This window comes from Balaenoptera acutorostrata, chromosome 16 (assembly GCF_949987535.1).
Source record: "Balaenoptera acutorostrata chromosome 16, mBalAcu1.1, whole genome shotgun sequence".
NCBI lineage: Eukaryota > Metazoa > Chordata > Mammalia > Artiodactyla > Balaenopteridae > Balaenoptera > Balaenoptera acutorostrata.
In genome coordinates, this window is record NC_080079.1 from 1,194,920 (window position 1) to 1,208,015 (window position 13,096).

General features: G+C 62.6%; 1 protein-coding gene across 5 annotated transcripts in view; it reads right to left on the reverse strand.

Annotated features, from left to right (window-relative positions):
* JAKMIP3 (Janus kinase and microtubule interacting protein 3) overlaps positions 1 to 13,096 on the reverse strand; it is a 97,958-nt gene that overhangs the window by 18,923 nt on the left and 65,939 nt on the right. For 3 of the 5 annotated variants that reach the window (XM_057531590.1, XM_057531594.1, XM_057531592.1), the window contains exons 6-16: positions 12,494 to 12,640; positions 12,131 to 12,262; positions 10,868 to 10,903; positions 9,988 to 10,047; positions 9,109 to 9,237; positions 7,947 to 8,075; positions 6,939 to 7,022; positions 5,376 to 5,438; positions 3,320 to 3,418; positions 2,417 to 2,515; positions 2,148 to 2,201 (exon numbers count right to left, since the gene is read on the reverse strand). In XM_057531590.1, the coding sequence (XP_057387573.1) occupies positions 2,148 to 2,201; positions 2,417 to 2,515; positions 3,320 to 3,418; positions 5,376 to 5,438; positions 6,939 to 7,022; positions 7,947 to 8,075; positions 9,109 to 9,237; positions 9,988 to 10,047; positions 10,868 to 10,903; positions 12,131 to 12,262; positions 12,494 to 12,640 (1,032 nt within the window). Of the gene's footprint in view, positions 1 to 2,141; positions 2,202 to 2,416; positions 2,516 to 3,319; positions 3,419 to 5,375; positions 5,439 to 6,938; positions 7,023 to 7,946; positions 8,076 to 9,108; positions 9,238 to 9,987; positions 10,048 to 10,867; positions 10,904 to 12,130; positions 12,263 to 12,493; positions 12,641 to 13,096 lie in introns of all 5 variants that reach the window. The other 2 variants (XM_057531593.1, XM_057531591.1) reach the window with 1 other exon arrangement.

Consider the following 13,096-nt stretch of genomic DNA (forward strand, 5'->3'; position numbering starts at 1 on the left):
CACCCCGGCAGCAGTAGGCACAGGTGGGGGTCGGCGGCCGGGTGCTGGGACACAGAGGCAGGCGCCGTCCTCAGGCACGCTGCGCCCTGACTCGGTGTGGTGCCCGGGCCAGGCGCCCCTCATCCCCCTGGCTTCCGGGGACACGAGCCAGGCTGTCCCCTCCCTCCTCCCAAGGCGGGGCTGGGCCTGATGGGCCGGATGGGAGTGTGGGAGGCTGAGGGGGGCCTTCGGGGTAACTGAGGGAAGCTACCTGGATGTGGTCAGCCCAGGCTGAAGGGCCCGCGATGTCCCACTTGGTGGGCAGCCTGGCTGGGCCCCTCCTGCTCCCTCCTGGAGGTGACCATGGCCTTGGCAATGTGTGTCTCCTCCACCCTCGCAGCCCTCCCTGGGTGACCTGTCCCCCCTGCAGCCCAGGTGCAGCAGCAGTGAGCGGACGGCCCACCAGGGAGGACAGGGGTCCATTCTGCCCCCCGCCGGCCCCTCTGCTCCACTCCAAGGACCCTGACTCCTGAGGAAGCCGAGGTCTGGGGCTCAGGTGCCCCGTGGCCAGCTGGGAGGCTGCAGCCTTCTGGGAAGCAGCCTGGAGACAGTGGCCGCAGCCTCAGCGTGCCCTGGCTGAGAACGGGATAGGGCCAGGCTATCCCTGTCACCTGCCTGAAGTGTGTCCATGTGCACACGACAGACCTAAGAGTCGCCCCCATGGTCCTTCAGAAACTGCCAAGGGTCTCTAGAGGTCACCTGCACGTAAAACCAGCAGTGTGTCCTCTGCCCCCGTCTCTGAGGCCGTGTGACGGCTCCAGGGCCGTCACGTGCACTGGTGCTCTGGGGTGGGCAGCTACAGGGCTGGGAGGGGCCCTGAACAGAACTAGGCAGACCTGGGCTCGTCCTAGCTGGCCAGTACCGCAGCTCTGTGACCTGGGTGGGTGCCCTCTGGGGCTTCAGTCTCTCCAGCTGTGAACTGAAAGGTTCCCAAGAGCCCATGATGGGGGCTGATACTCAGGCTGAACCCCAGAGCACATCGTGACAACGGCCATCCCTGCTGTGGACCAGCACCTCCGCTACCTGCAGCCGACGTGGAGCAAGGGGTCTGACTGGTGGCAGAGTCGGGGGTGGGCAATACAGCCAGGAGAGCCTCCCCGCTGGGAGCTGCTTTCCCCCTGCTCCCCGCCCTCACTGCTTCCCAAGTAAAGGGCAGGCGGGGAGAGGAGGGATTCCTGTCAACACAGGGCCCTGAACACCTCGAAGCTGCTGGGAAGAAGTGGCCCCAAGGATGTGCATGAGCGCCTGGGTTTTGGTATGCGTGTGAGAAATGTGTGTGTGTGTGTTTGCGTGTGCTTTTTTCCTCCATCTACTGCGTGGAGTGCACCAATTTGACTTAGTGCCTTGATCTTCCTTGAGAGCAGTCACCAGGATGTGGAGCCCAAGGTGCCTTAGGACCAGCTGTAGACTGTATACCTGTTAGGATACCCTGTGGCGGAAACGTTCTGGGGTGTGGATTGGGGCCCTCTTCCAGCAGAGCTGATCCCCCCCGCCCCGCATTGGGCAGGGGCTCAACAAGCACAGGATGCTGGATGGAGGGTGAATGGAGAATGGATGGAAGGTGGATGGACAGAGGATGGAGGACGGAGGATGGGTGGATAAAGGGTGGTGTGAAGGGATGCAGTCACTCTGCCCATTCAGCAATTAGTATTCTTTTGAGGAATCTGCTGTAGAAATTGGAACTCTGCCCTAAGTGAGATTCGGGGATTATTTATATAGGCTCTGCCCCTCCTCCCAAACTAAGTAAGCGGGAAGCCCTGAGTTTGAGGTGTCTAAGGCACTCTGAGGACCCACAGCCGCCATCCCCACCAAGGATATGGAAGAGCTTAGAGACTGAGAGGGGTTCCAAAAACTGAGAACACGGGGCCAGAAGCACCTCTGCTGGAAGAATCAAGGGTGAGAGCAGAGGCCCCGAACTCCCGCGTGGGAACAGTGTCAGAAAGAACGAAATTTCTCCTAAATGCCAGAGGGCCCGTCCCAGGCAGCTCCGGCAGTGGGAGGGTGTGGGCTGCGGTAGGGCCACAGCGGGACTCACAGGGGCCCCTGGACCGTGCAGGGCGGTCGGCACGGGGAGGCATGCACAAGTCAGGAGAGCGACCTACACTTACGGCGTTGTCCCCCAGGAGGTCCAGCTTCTTCATCAGCTCCGAGACCAGGATGTCCTAGAGGCAGGGGGACAGGCTGCTGGGAGGGAGTGCGGGCCAGGCGGCCGCGGGGGTGAGGGGCGTGCGGGCGGGGGCGCGGGGGCGGGGCGAGGGGGCGTGCGGGCGGGTGCGGGGGACGTGTGGGCGGGGCGAGGGGCGTGCGGGCAGGGGGTGTGCGGGCGGGGGCGAGGGGTGTGCGGGCGGGGGGCGTGCGGGCGGGGGCGGGGTGTTACCATCACGCCTTCGGCCTCGCAGTACGCCTGCAGGGGGCTCTTCCCGCCCACGAAGTGGGTGTGGTGGAAGTTGATGGCCGGCGACTTCCTCTCCCTCTCCTAGACAGAGAGCGGAAGTCTGGGCACGGTGTCCCCTCCCTCCTGGAGGGCAGTGCTGGGCCGCCCGGGGACACGGTGAAGACACCAAGTCTACCCAACACGGTCAGCGCGGTCCTTGTGAAAACGAAGCCCCGGCTGCCGCAGCAGAGGCCCAACCCTCCTCCTGCGCAGGGACGGCCCTGTGTGGGCACTGACGGGGGCAGGGACCGCCCAGCCACCCACGGGGAGGCCCTTGGGATTGGCCCCCGCCTGCTGAGGGGCCGGGCAGTCCCACCCCCGGGGCCGACGAGCTGATATGAGTCCCAGGGGACCGGGAGCAGTGTCCCCCACGGGCCTGGCGTCAGTGACCCTGAGGACGGAGGACAGTGGCTGGAGGTGCCGCCACCATCCTCATCCAGGACCACACGCAGGAGCCCTGGGGCCACGGGGCGACACACACGGAGTGGCCACACAGCCCTCCTGCCCCCCGGGAGGCGGGCGGGAGGACTGAGGGGCAGCTCCCTCTGGACTCATGGGGGCCCACTCCCCACGCTGCAGGTGTGCGTGGATGCCAGGAAACCAGACAGGCGTAAATGCCGGTGCAGAGACGCACCAAGCGAAGCTGGGTGGTGGCGTCGTAGGAGGGGGTGGTCATGCCCGGCAGCCAGGGTCACGAGGGACCGGGGGCGAGGGAGGTCCCAGAGCTGTGTGCGGACAATTTGTTCCGTTTTGCATCTGTTTCCTCTGAGTGACAGGGCTGGGCTCGCAGCCCTCGACAGCACCAGCTTGCGGCGACAGCTCTCTGACCCCACCCCGGCCCCGCACCTCTAGCTCCAGGATGCGGAACTCCAGCAGCTCGTTTTGGTCCTTCGCGTCCTGGACCTCATGCTTTAACCGAGCCTCTTCTGTCTCCATTTGTTTAATCTGTAAAATAAAAGATGGGTGAGGCCCTGGAGTCTCACGTGAGGCCAGCTCTCGGCTTCCCTGACGGCTGCTGGCGTCACGGGGACGGCCGCCTGGCCTAGGTCCTCGGCCCAGAGCCCTCACTCCAGCCTCGGTCTGCGGGGGGCCGCCCTGGTGAGACTAGGTGTGTCCCCTCCTGGGCTAAACCGGCAGCGGGTGGGCGGGGGACGCAGGGCCGGATGCACTGGGCGGGGGGCCATCTGAGCAGAGATGAGGAAGAGAAGGGCCGCCGCGGGCAGAGGCGTAAGCTGTCGCCAAGCTGCCCCGCGCCTCACCACGGCCAGGACAGCGCCCCTTGGAGCCCAGGCTGGCCCAGGGCCTCAGGACACTGCTGTCCGATGGCGGGGCTGTGTACCGTGGCTGCCTGGCCACCCTCCAGAGCTGACATGTGTGAGGCCCGCGCCTCCCAAGGGGTTAGCACAGTGCAGCCTGTGGCACGTGTCCTCGGTGGTCTCGTGTCCACCATGGGCACCGTCAACTCAGTCCGTCCCCCCGAGTTGAACTTGGGGGCCGAGGGGCCTGCTCTGCGGCTCGAATGGGTCCAGATGGATCCAGGAGCACCAGCGTCCTCTGAGCTAGCCGGCGCCCTCAGGGGCTGGGTCTTCCCACTGCACTGTGTGTCACTGTGCACGGCTGGGACGGCTGGGATGCACCCACGGGCCAGGAGTGTGACCCCATGGGCACTGTGCCAGACAAACGCACAGGTTTTAAGTGCACACATGAGTGTTCAAGTGTGCAAATGAGGGTTTATGTGTGCATGTGGGTGTTACGTGTACGGGTGACAAGCGCCCATGAGTGTAAATGTGTGTGTGCTCGTGAACATTTGAGTGTGCTTGTGTTCAAGTGTATATGCAGGTGTGGATGTGCACACACGAGTGTTTAAGGGTGCACACGTGTGTCTGAGTGCACATAAGCTATCACGTGTGCACGTGAACACTGATATGTGCGCAGAAGCATTTACTTGTGTGCGTGCGCATTTAAGTATACAGCCGTTCTGTGTACACACAAGCATTTACATGTGTGCACGCGCATTTAAGTATGCGGCCGTTCTGTGTACACACAAGCACTTACGTGCACAGAGTGTTTATGTGAGCGTGAGAGCACCACGGAAACAGCTGTGCTGACTTAAGACGCGTGCCGAGGGTCCACGACCAGCAGGTAGGTGTCGCTCAGCATTTAAGGTATGAATGGCACCCAAAGCGCTGCCCCGTCTGGGCCTGACGGCTTCGGGTGGCGCAGGACCGGCCTCTGCCCGTGGGCCTGGATCGGCGCCCTGGATTGGCGCCCTGGATTGGCGCCCTCAGGCACGCGAGCTGTGGCCGGCCTGGCCCTTTTCTAGAAGGGCTGTGCCTGCCGTAGAAGGTGCTGCCCCCCACTGCCCTCTGCCTGCGGACAAGGCCAGCTGCTGGTGGGGACGGGTCACCAAGAGCACCCTCGCCAGGACAGGGTGATGAGGGGCCGTCAGAGCGAGCTGTGAGGCCCCACTGGCCCCCCTGCCTCTGGACCTGCAGCCACTGCCCCCTCCCTCCTCGTGCCACGTGACTGGCTCCAGCCGTCCTGGGCCCACTCCTCTGGGGACGGCCATGAACTGCCCACACAGGTTGTCTAACCGTCACCAACCACAGAACCCATCAGGCGAGAAAACAAGAACCGAGAAGCCGCTATAGACACGGGGCTGGTGGGACCCCAGGTGCCTCCTTCCAGGCCGCCTGTCCCAGGAGACGGTGGGGGTGGGTCGGGGGGGCAGCCCCACGGGAGTGAGAAGCACAGAAGGCCCGGCTGGGGCTCCGCTGGGGAACCTCCACCCTCTCCCCACCGCTCAGCACCGCGGGGACCCCGCAAACCCCTGAGCGCAAGGGAATCCCTGCTTTCTTCGGGAGGCAGCCATACGCTCAGACGCGGCCTGGCAGGTGCGTACCTTTTCTATGAGCTCTTGATTTCTCCGATACAGCGCTTGCTTCTCTTCAATCCACTTCGTGTCCTTGGAAAGGGAATCGAAGTGGAGAAATAAATACACCGCAGGGTGGAACCACGATTGAAATCACAATTCAGCAGACAGGGGATGTGTCGAAAAGACTCAACACCCAGCTTCCGAAGTAACCAGGGAGTGGTAGCTTCTGCCCCACAGCTGATGGAAACCCAGGGTTTCACCCGTTTCCTTGGAGGGTTCTGGCTAGAAGTGGACGGCACCCAGGCTCGTGCTAGCCCAGGCCAGGCGCCCACGTGGACGTTGCAGGTCCGGGGGACCCAGACACACAGCCAGCGGGAGCCAGGGGGCTTGGGCCGGTGGGGAGAGGGCAGGTGCCAGGGTGGGGGTCCCTCCCACTTCACACCTGGGGACACGGGGCCCGAGGCAGGCTCTGAGCTCTGGTGGGACCCGTGTGGACGCCCGCTGGGCTGCCCTGGGTCAGGCCTTGGGGGAGGCCCGGTGTCCTCGACCCCCAGTTCCAGCTCCATGCCCTGGAGGAAGCTCCACCACCGGCATTTGGTCACAAAGTGAGGTGTCCAGACACTGAACTCGGCCCCAAATTTCTTCTCAGCAGAGTCCTCTGTGAAGTTCAAGTTTGAAGGACTCGTTTCTGCAACGAAAGGACTGGCTTCCTCCACCTCCTCCTCCTTCTCGCTTCCCAGCCTCTCGGCTACTGTTCTTCTCGGGTGCAAGCGGCTCGGCGGCCACAACAGACGGGGCCCAGGAATGACGCCTCCGCGTCTGGGTCGTGGAGCTGTGTGCGCAGCTCCAGAGTGCAGCTCCCTCAGGCTGAGCGCAGCCCGGGGGCGCAGGGGCCGAGGAGTGGGGATGTGGGCCGGTCCTGTGTGATTCAGGTGCCTCAGCACTGGATTCGGGGCCTCATGCGCTCAGGTGAGGATGTGGCAATGTGGCCGGGCAGTGGCTCACGTCCTTGCCCTGTCCGTCTGTCCAGCCGTCTTCCCAGCAGTTAACACATCAGGCCCTCCGTGGGTCTGCACTGCACTCGGCCCTCTCCCACCCAGACCCTCCCAACTCCGCTGGACGTCCTCCAGCCAGCCCTGGAGGTCCACCTGGAGCTGCACCATCCAGCAGGTCAGGGGGAGGCTCAGGCCCCGTGGGATGGATGCCCTCCCCCCGGGGTTTGAAGAGCCCAGAGGTGAGGGGGCTGAGGGGAGTGACCGACAAACCCCTGGGACCTGAAATCCAGGCCTTGAGCTAAGAGACGGACAGGATCTCTGATCAAGCCCAGAGAGGCGTGTACGGACGGTTCCTGCCTTGTTTGGGGCTTGCTGTGGAATTCCTTTATATATGCATTCCTTCCGCTTTTAAATCTTTTACTGAGGTGTGATGCATACACAGTAAAGGGAGCTGGGGTGCCAGTCTTCAGTGTGCAGATGAATAGTTCTCGCCGACGTACACACCCACAGACCGCCACCCTCATCGGGGGGGCACTGCAGCCCGGGGACCAGGCCACCACCCCAGCTTCCCGGGGACCCAGGCCCCTGTGCTCACCTGCCCCTGCTCCGCCAGCGCCTTCTCCAGGTCTTCGATCCGCGTCTGCGCCCTCTGCACGTCCGCCTGTAGCTGCTCACGGGTCTGTAGGATGGGAGGAGACATACATCAAATTTTCTCTAAAAGCCAGACGCGCCCACTTGGACGGGACTTTAAGGGGACTGTCTGCCTCTTGGTTCAGCCAGTGGAGAGTAGCCCCTTGGCAAGGACCGCTCTGGAGTAACGGGGAAACTTGGAGGCCTAGCGGAAGCACGCGACCTCGCTGAGATTACGGGGGATGATCTATAGATTCATTTGGAGGGATTATTAGGGAGAATCCTCGTTTACGGGATGAAAGAGGATTGCGCTGCTGGGTGCGGGCCGGAAGGGTCTGCTTTAGTCGATGGACGATAATGACCAGGACACACGCAGAGGGGCTGCTGAGCAATGTGCCAGGCACAGCCCCCGGGCACCTTCCCTCCCCTCCCCGCGCCTCTGCCCACCTGGGCTCACCTCCTTTTCCGCACTTCGCTTTCACTTTCTTCCCCAGAGCCCGACCTCCTCTAGAAGACCAGCCCCCGGCGCCCTGCTGCGTGAAAGCCCACCACCCAGCACCAGCTGGCTTCTAGGGGGTCTGAGCCCCCTTCCCTCGAGTTAATCTGCTCTCACAGGGTCCAGGCCGCAGGGCACTTTATCGTGATGGGTGCCCGGCTGCCCGGGGAACAGCTTCCAGGGCAAACGGATGACAGCGTTTGGGCCATCGGGACACAGGGTGTGAGGGTGCCTCCACTCCACTCGGGGGGGCGGGGTAGCCCGCGCTGGCCCGGGCCCACCCGCCGCTGAGCGACCGCCAGAGCTGCTTCCCAAACAACTGCGTGTCGGTCGCCCGGGTGAGCGTCACCAGGCCCGACCGTGACCGCGGGAGAGAAGGGCCGGGTCTGGAAGGTGCGAGGGTCCCTGCCAAGGCCGGGGGTCAAGCGGGGGAGCCCAGTGGGAGCCGGAACGTGGTGGCGTGGACGTCAGTTAGACCTTAACTTCTCGCTCTGCGTCCAGCGTCCCTCCGACCTGCTCCTGCAGCAGCGCATAGGCCCGCTGCAGGGCCTGGTACTCCATAGTCAGCTGCCGGAAGCGCAGCTCCGTCTCCTCCTTGGCCACGCCCTGGAGGGGCGCACAGAGACACAGCGTTAGCCGGGCCTCTACCGGGGACCCGAGAGGCACGCCCTGAGCCCTGGGATGAAAGGCCGAGCTGGCTGCTCCCAGGTCAGGGCTCGGCGGGGGCCCACCTGCCAGCCAGGCTGTCCTGACCCGGGGACCCTGCATTCCTGACCAGGCTCTCCCGAGGCCCCGCTCTGCCGGACTGCGTCGGGAAGGGACCTGGGCCTTGTGAAAGGCTTAAAGCTGAGGTCTCACCTTCCAGGCTCCCTTCCTGCACAGTCACCCCTGCTGCCTCCCCCTGGCTGGGATGTCACTTGCTGCCCCAGGGAGAAGGCAGGGGGCTGCTGGCCTTCAGAGGAGAACAAGCCATGTCCAGGAGTGACCGGACGGGAACCCTAATGGGCCCAAGCTCCCCCAGGCCCATCCTCACTGGCGGCAGCTGTGCTACCCTGTCCTGGATCTCTAAGTGGGTTCATGGTGGTGGGGCCATCCGCCAGGATCTGCCAGGGGAGGTGCGATCCGCGGCCTCAGTGCCCGCTGTGCCTGGTCAGGGCCACGGACCACTGGCCCCTCCTCATCCCGCACCCGCAGGGCTGGGCCAGTGTTTTCCTGGAAGGGGGCGCGAGGAGGGTGGGACACCTCGGCTGTGTTTATTCAGAGACAGAGCTTGTCCTCATCACCTCTCCACCCTGATGCACGAGTCGGCTGCCTCCGTGGCGTTGGTGCTGACCCCTGCTGGGTGGCCCAGACCCCCCACCCCCGTCACCCTGAGAGGGCAGGAGCTCTCTGCACCGCTCTGCAGAGGGGGCCCTGGCGCAATGACGCGGGTGAAGCAGACGGGGCGTGTGTATGAAAGAAGGGGGAGGGGACAGCCAGGAAGCCAGCAGCGGAGGGTGTTTCCCACTGTACAAAATCGTGGGTTACTGAGGGTTACAGCTGGTGAGGGCCCCCTCCGGGGAGCAGGCCTCCTGACCCCGACCCCGCCTGCCTCTGTGCCGCCCGCTGGGCCCGTCCAGAAGCCGCCGCGGGAGGGTACCTCCTCCAGGTCGTCGTCTGGGGTGCACGGGGTCTGGTCTGTCCTGTCCGTTTGATAAGAGATGGAAGAACCGTCAGATTCCAGGGAAGCCTCTTCGTCGTATCCAAAGAAGGTCTCCACGACAACCGGCTTGTGACCAAAAGGGACGGTGTTAATCCAAACCCAGACCAGCTGCCCGGCCACCCCCAAGCGCACTCCGGCCTCCACCCTGGACCGCACGCGCCCCGCACTGCTCGGGCCGCCCAACCTCGGGCCAAGGGGCCACCATCTGGGCTGGCGGACGGCAGAGTGGGAGATGGCCCTCCTAGCGGCCTTTCTGGGGGCCAGACAAGCCCATATTTGTGCCTAAGGAATCTCTAACAGCCTGTATGGGGATCACCGTTGGTTGTTCCAAAACCAAACCAAAAAAAACCCACACATTTTGTAAAAAGCAGGATACAAGTTAGGTCCTTTGGGAATGTCTCCCAAATCTCCTTTAATAAAAATCACAGGTTTATCAAAAAGGATTGTGCAGGAAAGAAACTATCCCAGGCCTTCAAATTCCCTAGGGGCGCAGGGGCGCAGGGGCGCAGGTCTGCCCGGGAGAGACCCCGGCGCTGCTGCCCGCGTCCTGGCCCGAGGCGGGGAGCGAGTCGCAGCTACCTTCTCCTCCTCCTCATTACTGTGGTGAATTCACATCTCCTCTTGGAAATTTAAAGCAAACAAGGTTGGGTTTTTTAATTTAAAATATAAAGAGAATACTTACTTTGGGTCCTGTTTTGGTTATTTCATAAGAACAATTTTTAGAAATAAGAAAACCATTTTCTTTTCACATCTAAAGGAAGAGGTTCATTCCTGTTAAGTGGCTTTTTGAAATACACGTTTCATGTACTTGTTTACCTTGGGGAGTTTTGCCATCTTCTTTCTTTGTTTCCGATATCTTAAAAGCTTATCACGCTCCTGCAAAAAACCAATTGAGATTTTTTGAGTAGTTGAACAGCTCTGTCAGTTTTAAATACACAGGTTAATATTTCCGAGTCGTCATTTGAATGGACCGACGGTGACCTTGAGACTGGTCCATTGCCTGCATTACTGCAAAGACACTGCAGTGAGGCCTGCTCAGGGCAGTTTGCCCTGAGGGTTTGGATGGACCATCTTTCCAGCTCAGGCTGGAATAGGAACGGCAGGTTTGGGTGTCTCTGAGCTCACGTCTGGAGCTTCCTCCGCTGTCTGGGGTTGGGGCCCTGTGGGGCAGGGGTTAGAGCGGCACACACATAAATGGAAATTCGAGAAGGACGGAGGGCCCAGCCCTTCTCCGCTCTCCCAGGGCAGATGTCCACAGGGTGGCATTCACACGGTGGAGACAGACCTCGCAAACACGTGAGACCAGTGACCCTGTTCTCTCCAGGGAGCTAGGCTGCATTTATGGGGCCATGAGGAAGCCAGCCAGGCCCAGACCGGGGTCCGTGCGGGGCTGGAGAAACCCATGGGGCGGGGGGGTGAGTGTCCCAGGGCGGGAGGGGGAGCCAGCTCTGAATCAGGCATTGCCAAAAGCCAACTGGGGTGTTGGCCGTTTCCCCGCGTGACCCTCATGGGTGGGCGTTCTCAGTCACCACGGCAAAGCCTCTGGGCCAGCAGCCCTGTGATCATAAAACCCACCCAGGGCGGGGGTGGATGCTCCGGTCTGGATGCGGAGGAGCCACTGGCGCAGGAGGGCTTTGGGGACAAAGGCCCCGGGACGTGGGAGGAGATGCAGCAGAGGGTGCTGGCTGGTACTTACTAACATGCTCTTCACGTAGCCGGCAGTCTCCAGAGTCTGGAAGAGAGAAGGCACGTGGAGAGTTGGGGGCACAGACCTTGCCCCGTGGGAGCCCCCGAGCCCTGCAGGCCCCCAGCCTCTGCTTCCTGACGCAGAATCCCATTGCTCTCGCCCACCCCCTGCCCTGAGAGGGAGGCTCTTACTGGACCCTGGTCCTTCCTCCCTCCCTAAGCCGATGCCCCCAAGGGCACCCGGGAGCCTGCAGAGGCTCAGGGTGAGTGCGCATCTGCAGCTGGTCAGGATGCTGTGTCTGTCCTCTTCCCCTCGTGCATTCTTATTGTGGGGACGGACGCTCACTGGTCACTGAAGGGACGAGAGCTCTGACCTCAGGCCCTGTCAGGGAAGGCTGGGTGGTGAGACCCCCTCTTGCCCACGGGGCGGGAAGATGCCCCAACCCATCTCAGTTACTTCGGAGGTGATTTCAGTCACGGAGACAAGACAGACCAGCGCTCCCTGGCCCTGCGCCACGCCCGCGACAGGACAGAGAGCGCCACTGTCCCCTCTGCTTCCCTGCCCCCCGCCCCCACCCAGGGCACAGAATGATCAAAGCAGCTTGTTCTGAACTGATCTGACCGTGGAGTCAGTCAGGGTCCCAAAAAGACGCAGAAGATGCCCTGATGAGGGTAACTGCAGGAGGGTCCGCGGAAGGACTACTGGAAAAGCTGTGCCGGGGCTGGGGCCGCAGGGGGAGGGCTACGTAGATGGAGGGTGGGGCCCCCTGGAGACATATCCCTACACCCCAAGCCCCAGGCCTGGGACTGCGGCCTTATTTGGAAACAGGGTCTTTGCGGTGTGATTATGTCATGGACCTTGAGAGGAGACCATCCTGGATTAGGGTGGGTGGGTGTCCAGAGAAGAGGGGAGAGGCCCCAGGAAGACAGCTGAGGCCAGAGGGATGCGGCCGGTGGCCAAAGACCCGTCCTCCCCAGCACCGGCTGGGGGCGCGCGGCCCTGCGGCGCCCTGACTGTGGATCCCACCCGCAGCGCCGTGAGAGCCCCGGGGCCACACAGGCCCTGCTGCTGCTCTTGAGGTCGCAGTCCTGAGCGGGGGGCAGCAGAGGGCTTCGGGGCAGGGGGGGCGCCTGGAGCCGACCCTGGGGGAGGGTGTCCCCCGTCTCCGGCAGGCCCCGCCCAGCCCGGGCGCAGGGCGCCCTGTGGGCAGTGGAGCGGGGATGGGAGGGGACAGGGGCGCGGCGGGCGGGGGGGGTGACGCCCCGCAGTCACCTTGGAGAGCTCGTCTATGAGGTGCTGTTGCTCCAGGATCTGCAGCTTCAGGAAGTCAACATCTCTTTCATCCTGGCTCTGGTCCAGGTCGTTTAAGGAACTGGGTCTCCTTAGGATGCCAGCTCTCTGTCTCTGAAAAACGAACCAGACCACACGACGCGACATGTGGGCTGAGGGGCCCGACTGGTGAAGGGTGCCTGCTGCGTCCCAGCAGCCCTGTCACCAGCCAACCCTGGGCCGTGGGTGGACGGCCTCCTTGCCGGCGAGCTCCTGGCCCCAGAGACGCCCGTGAGACCAAAGGCTCGATCTTGCTACCAAGCCTTGCGTAGCAGAGGCTGGTTACCCGAGAGCGAGGCCCCTTACCATCTCTATGTTCTCCTGGGTGATAAATTTTAACTTGTTTTCCATCCGACGTAAAGTGTGGGACAGATCTTCGTTTTTCCGAGTAAGGCGTTTGTTTCTATCCAGCAATGGCTTGTACTGACTTTCAGCTTCCCTTAAACGCTTTAACTGAAAGACAAAATGAATTACACAGAGTGATTTTGAAAAGCGTGCAGAGAACCAGCAGCCTCCAAACAGAGGCGGTAAAGTTAGCGGAATAAGCCTCAGGCTCCACAGAGGGCAGCAGCCTAGGGCCCGCGCTCTATTCAGCCCATAGGAGCTGTGGGAAGCAGCCCGGCTCGCGACCCTTCGGGGCCCCTGGGGGAGCTCCCACCCCGGCAGCGCAGGTCACCGGGGAATCTCCGTGGCCATAAAGACCAATGGCGAGGGCGCCGCTGAAGGGCGAGGTCCTCACATGTTCCCGATCACACGCAGAACTGAGGGTACTTGTGCCTCGGTGATGCAGGGCAGGGGTCAGCCAGCCAGCTCCTGAGGCCCGCATCTGGCCCCCCACCTGATTTTGTTAATAAAGTTTTATTGGAAACAGCCAAGGAGCCTGGACGCGAGGCCCACCCCTGTCCCCCT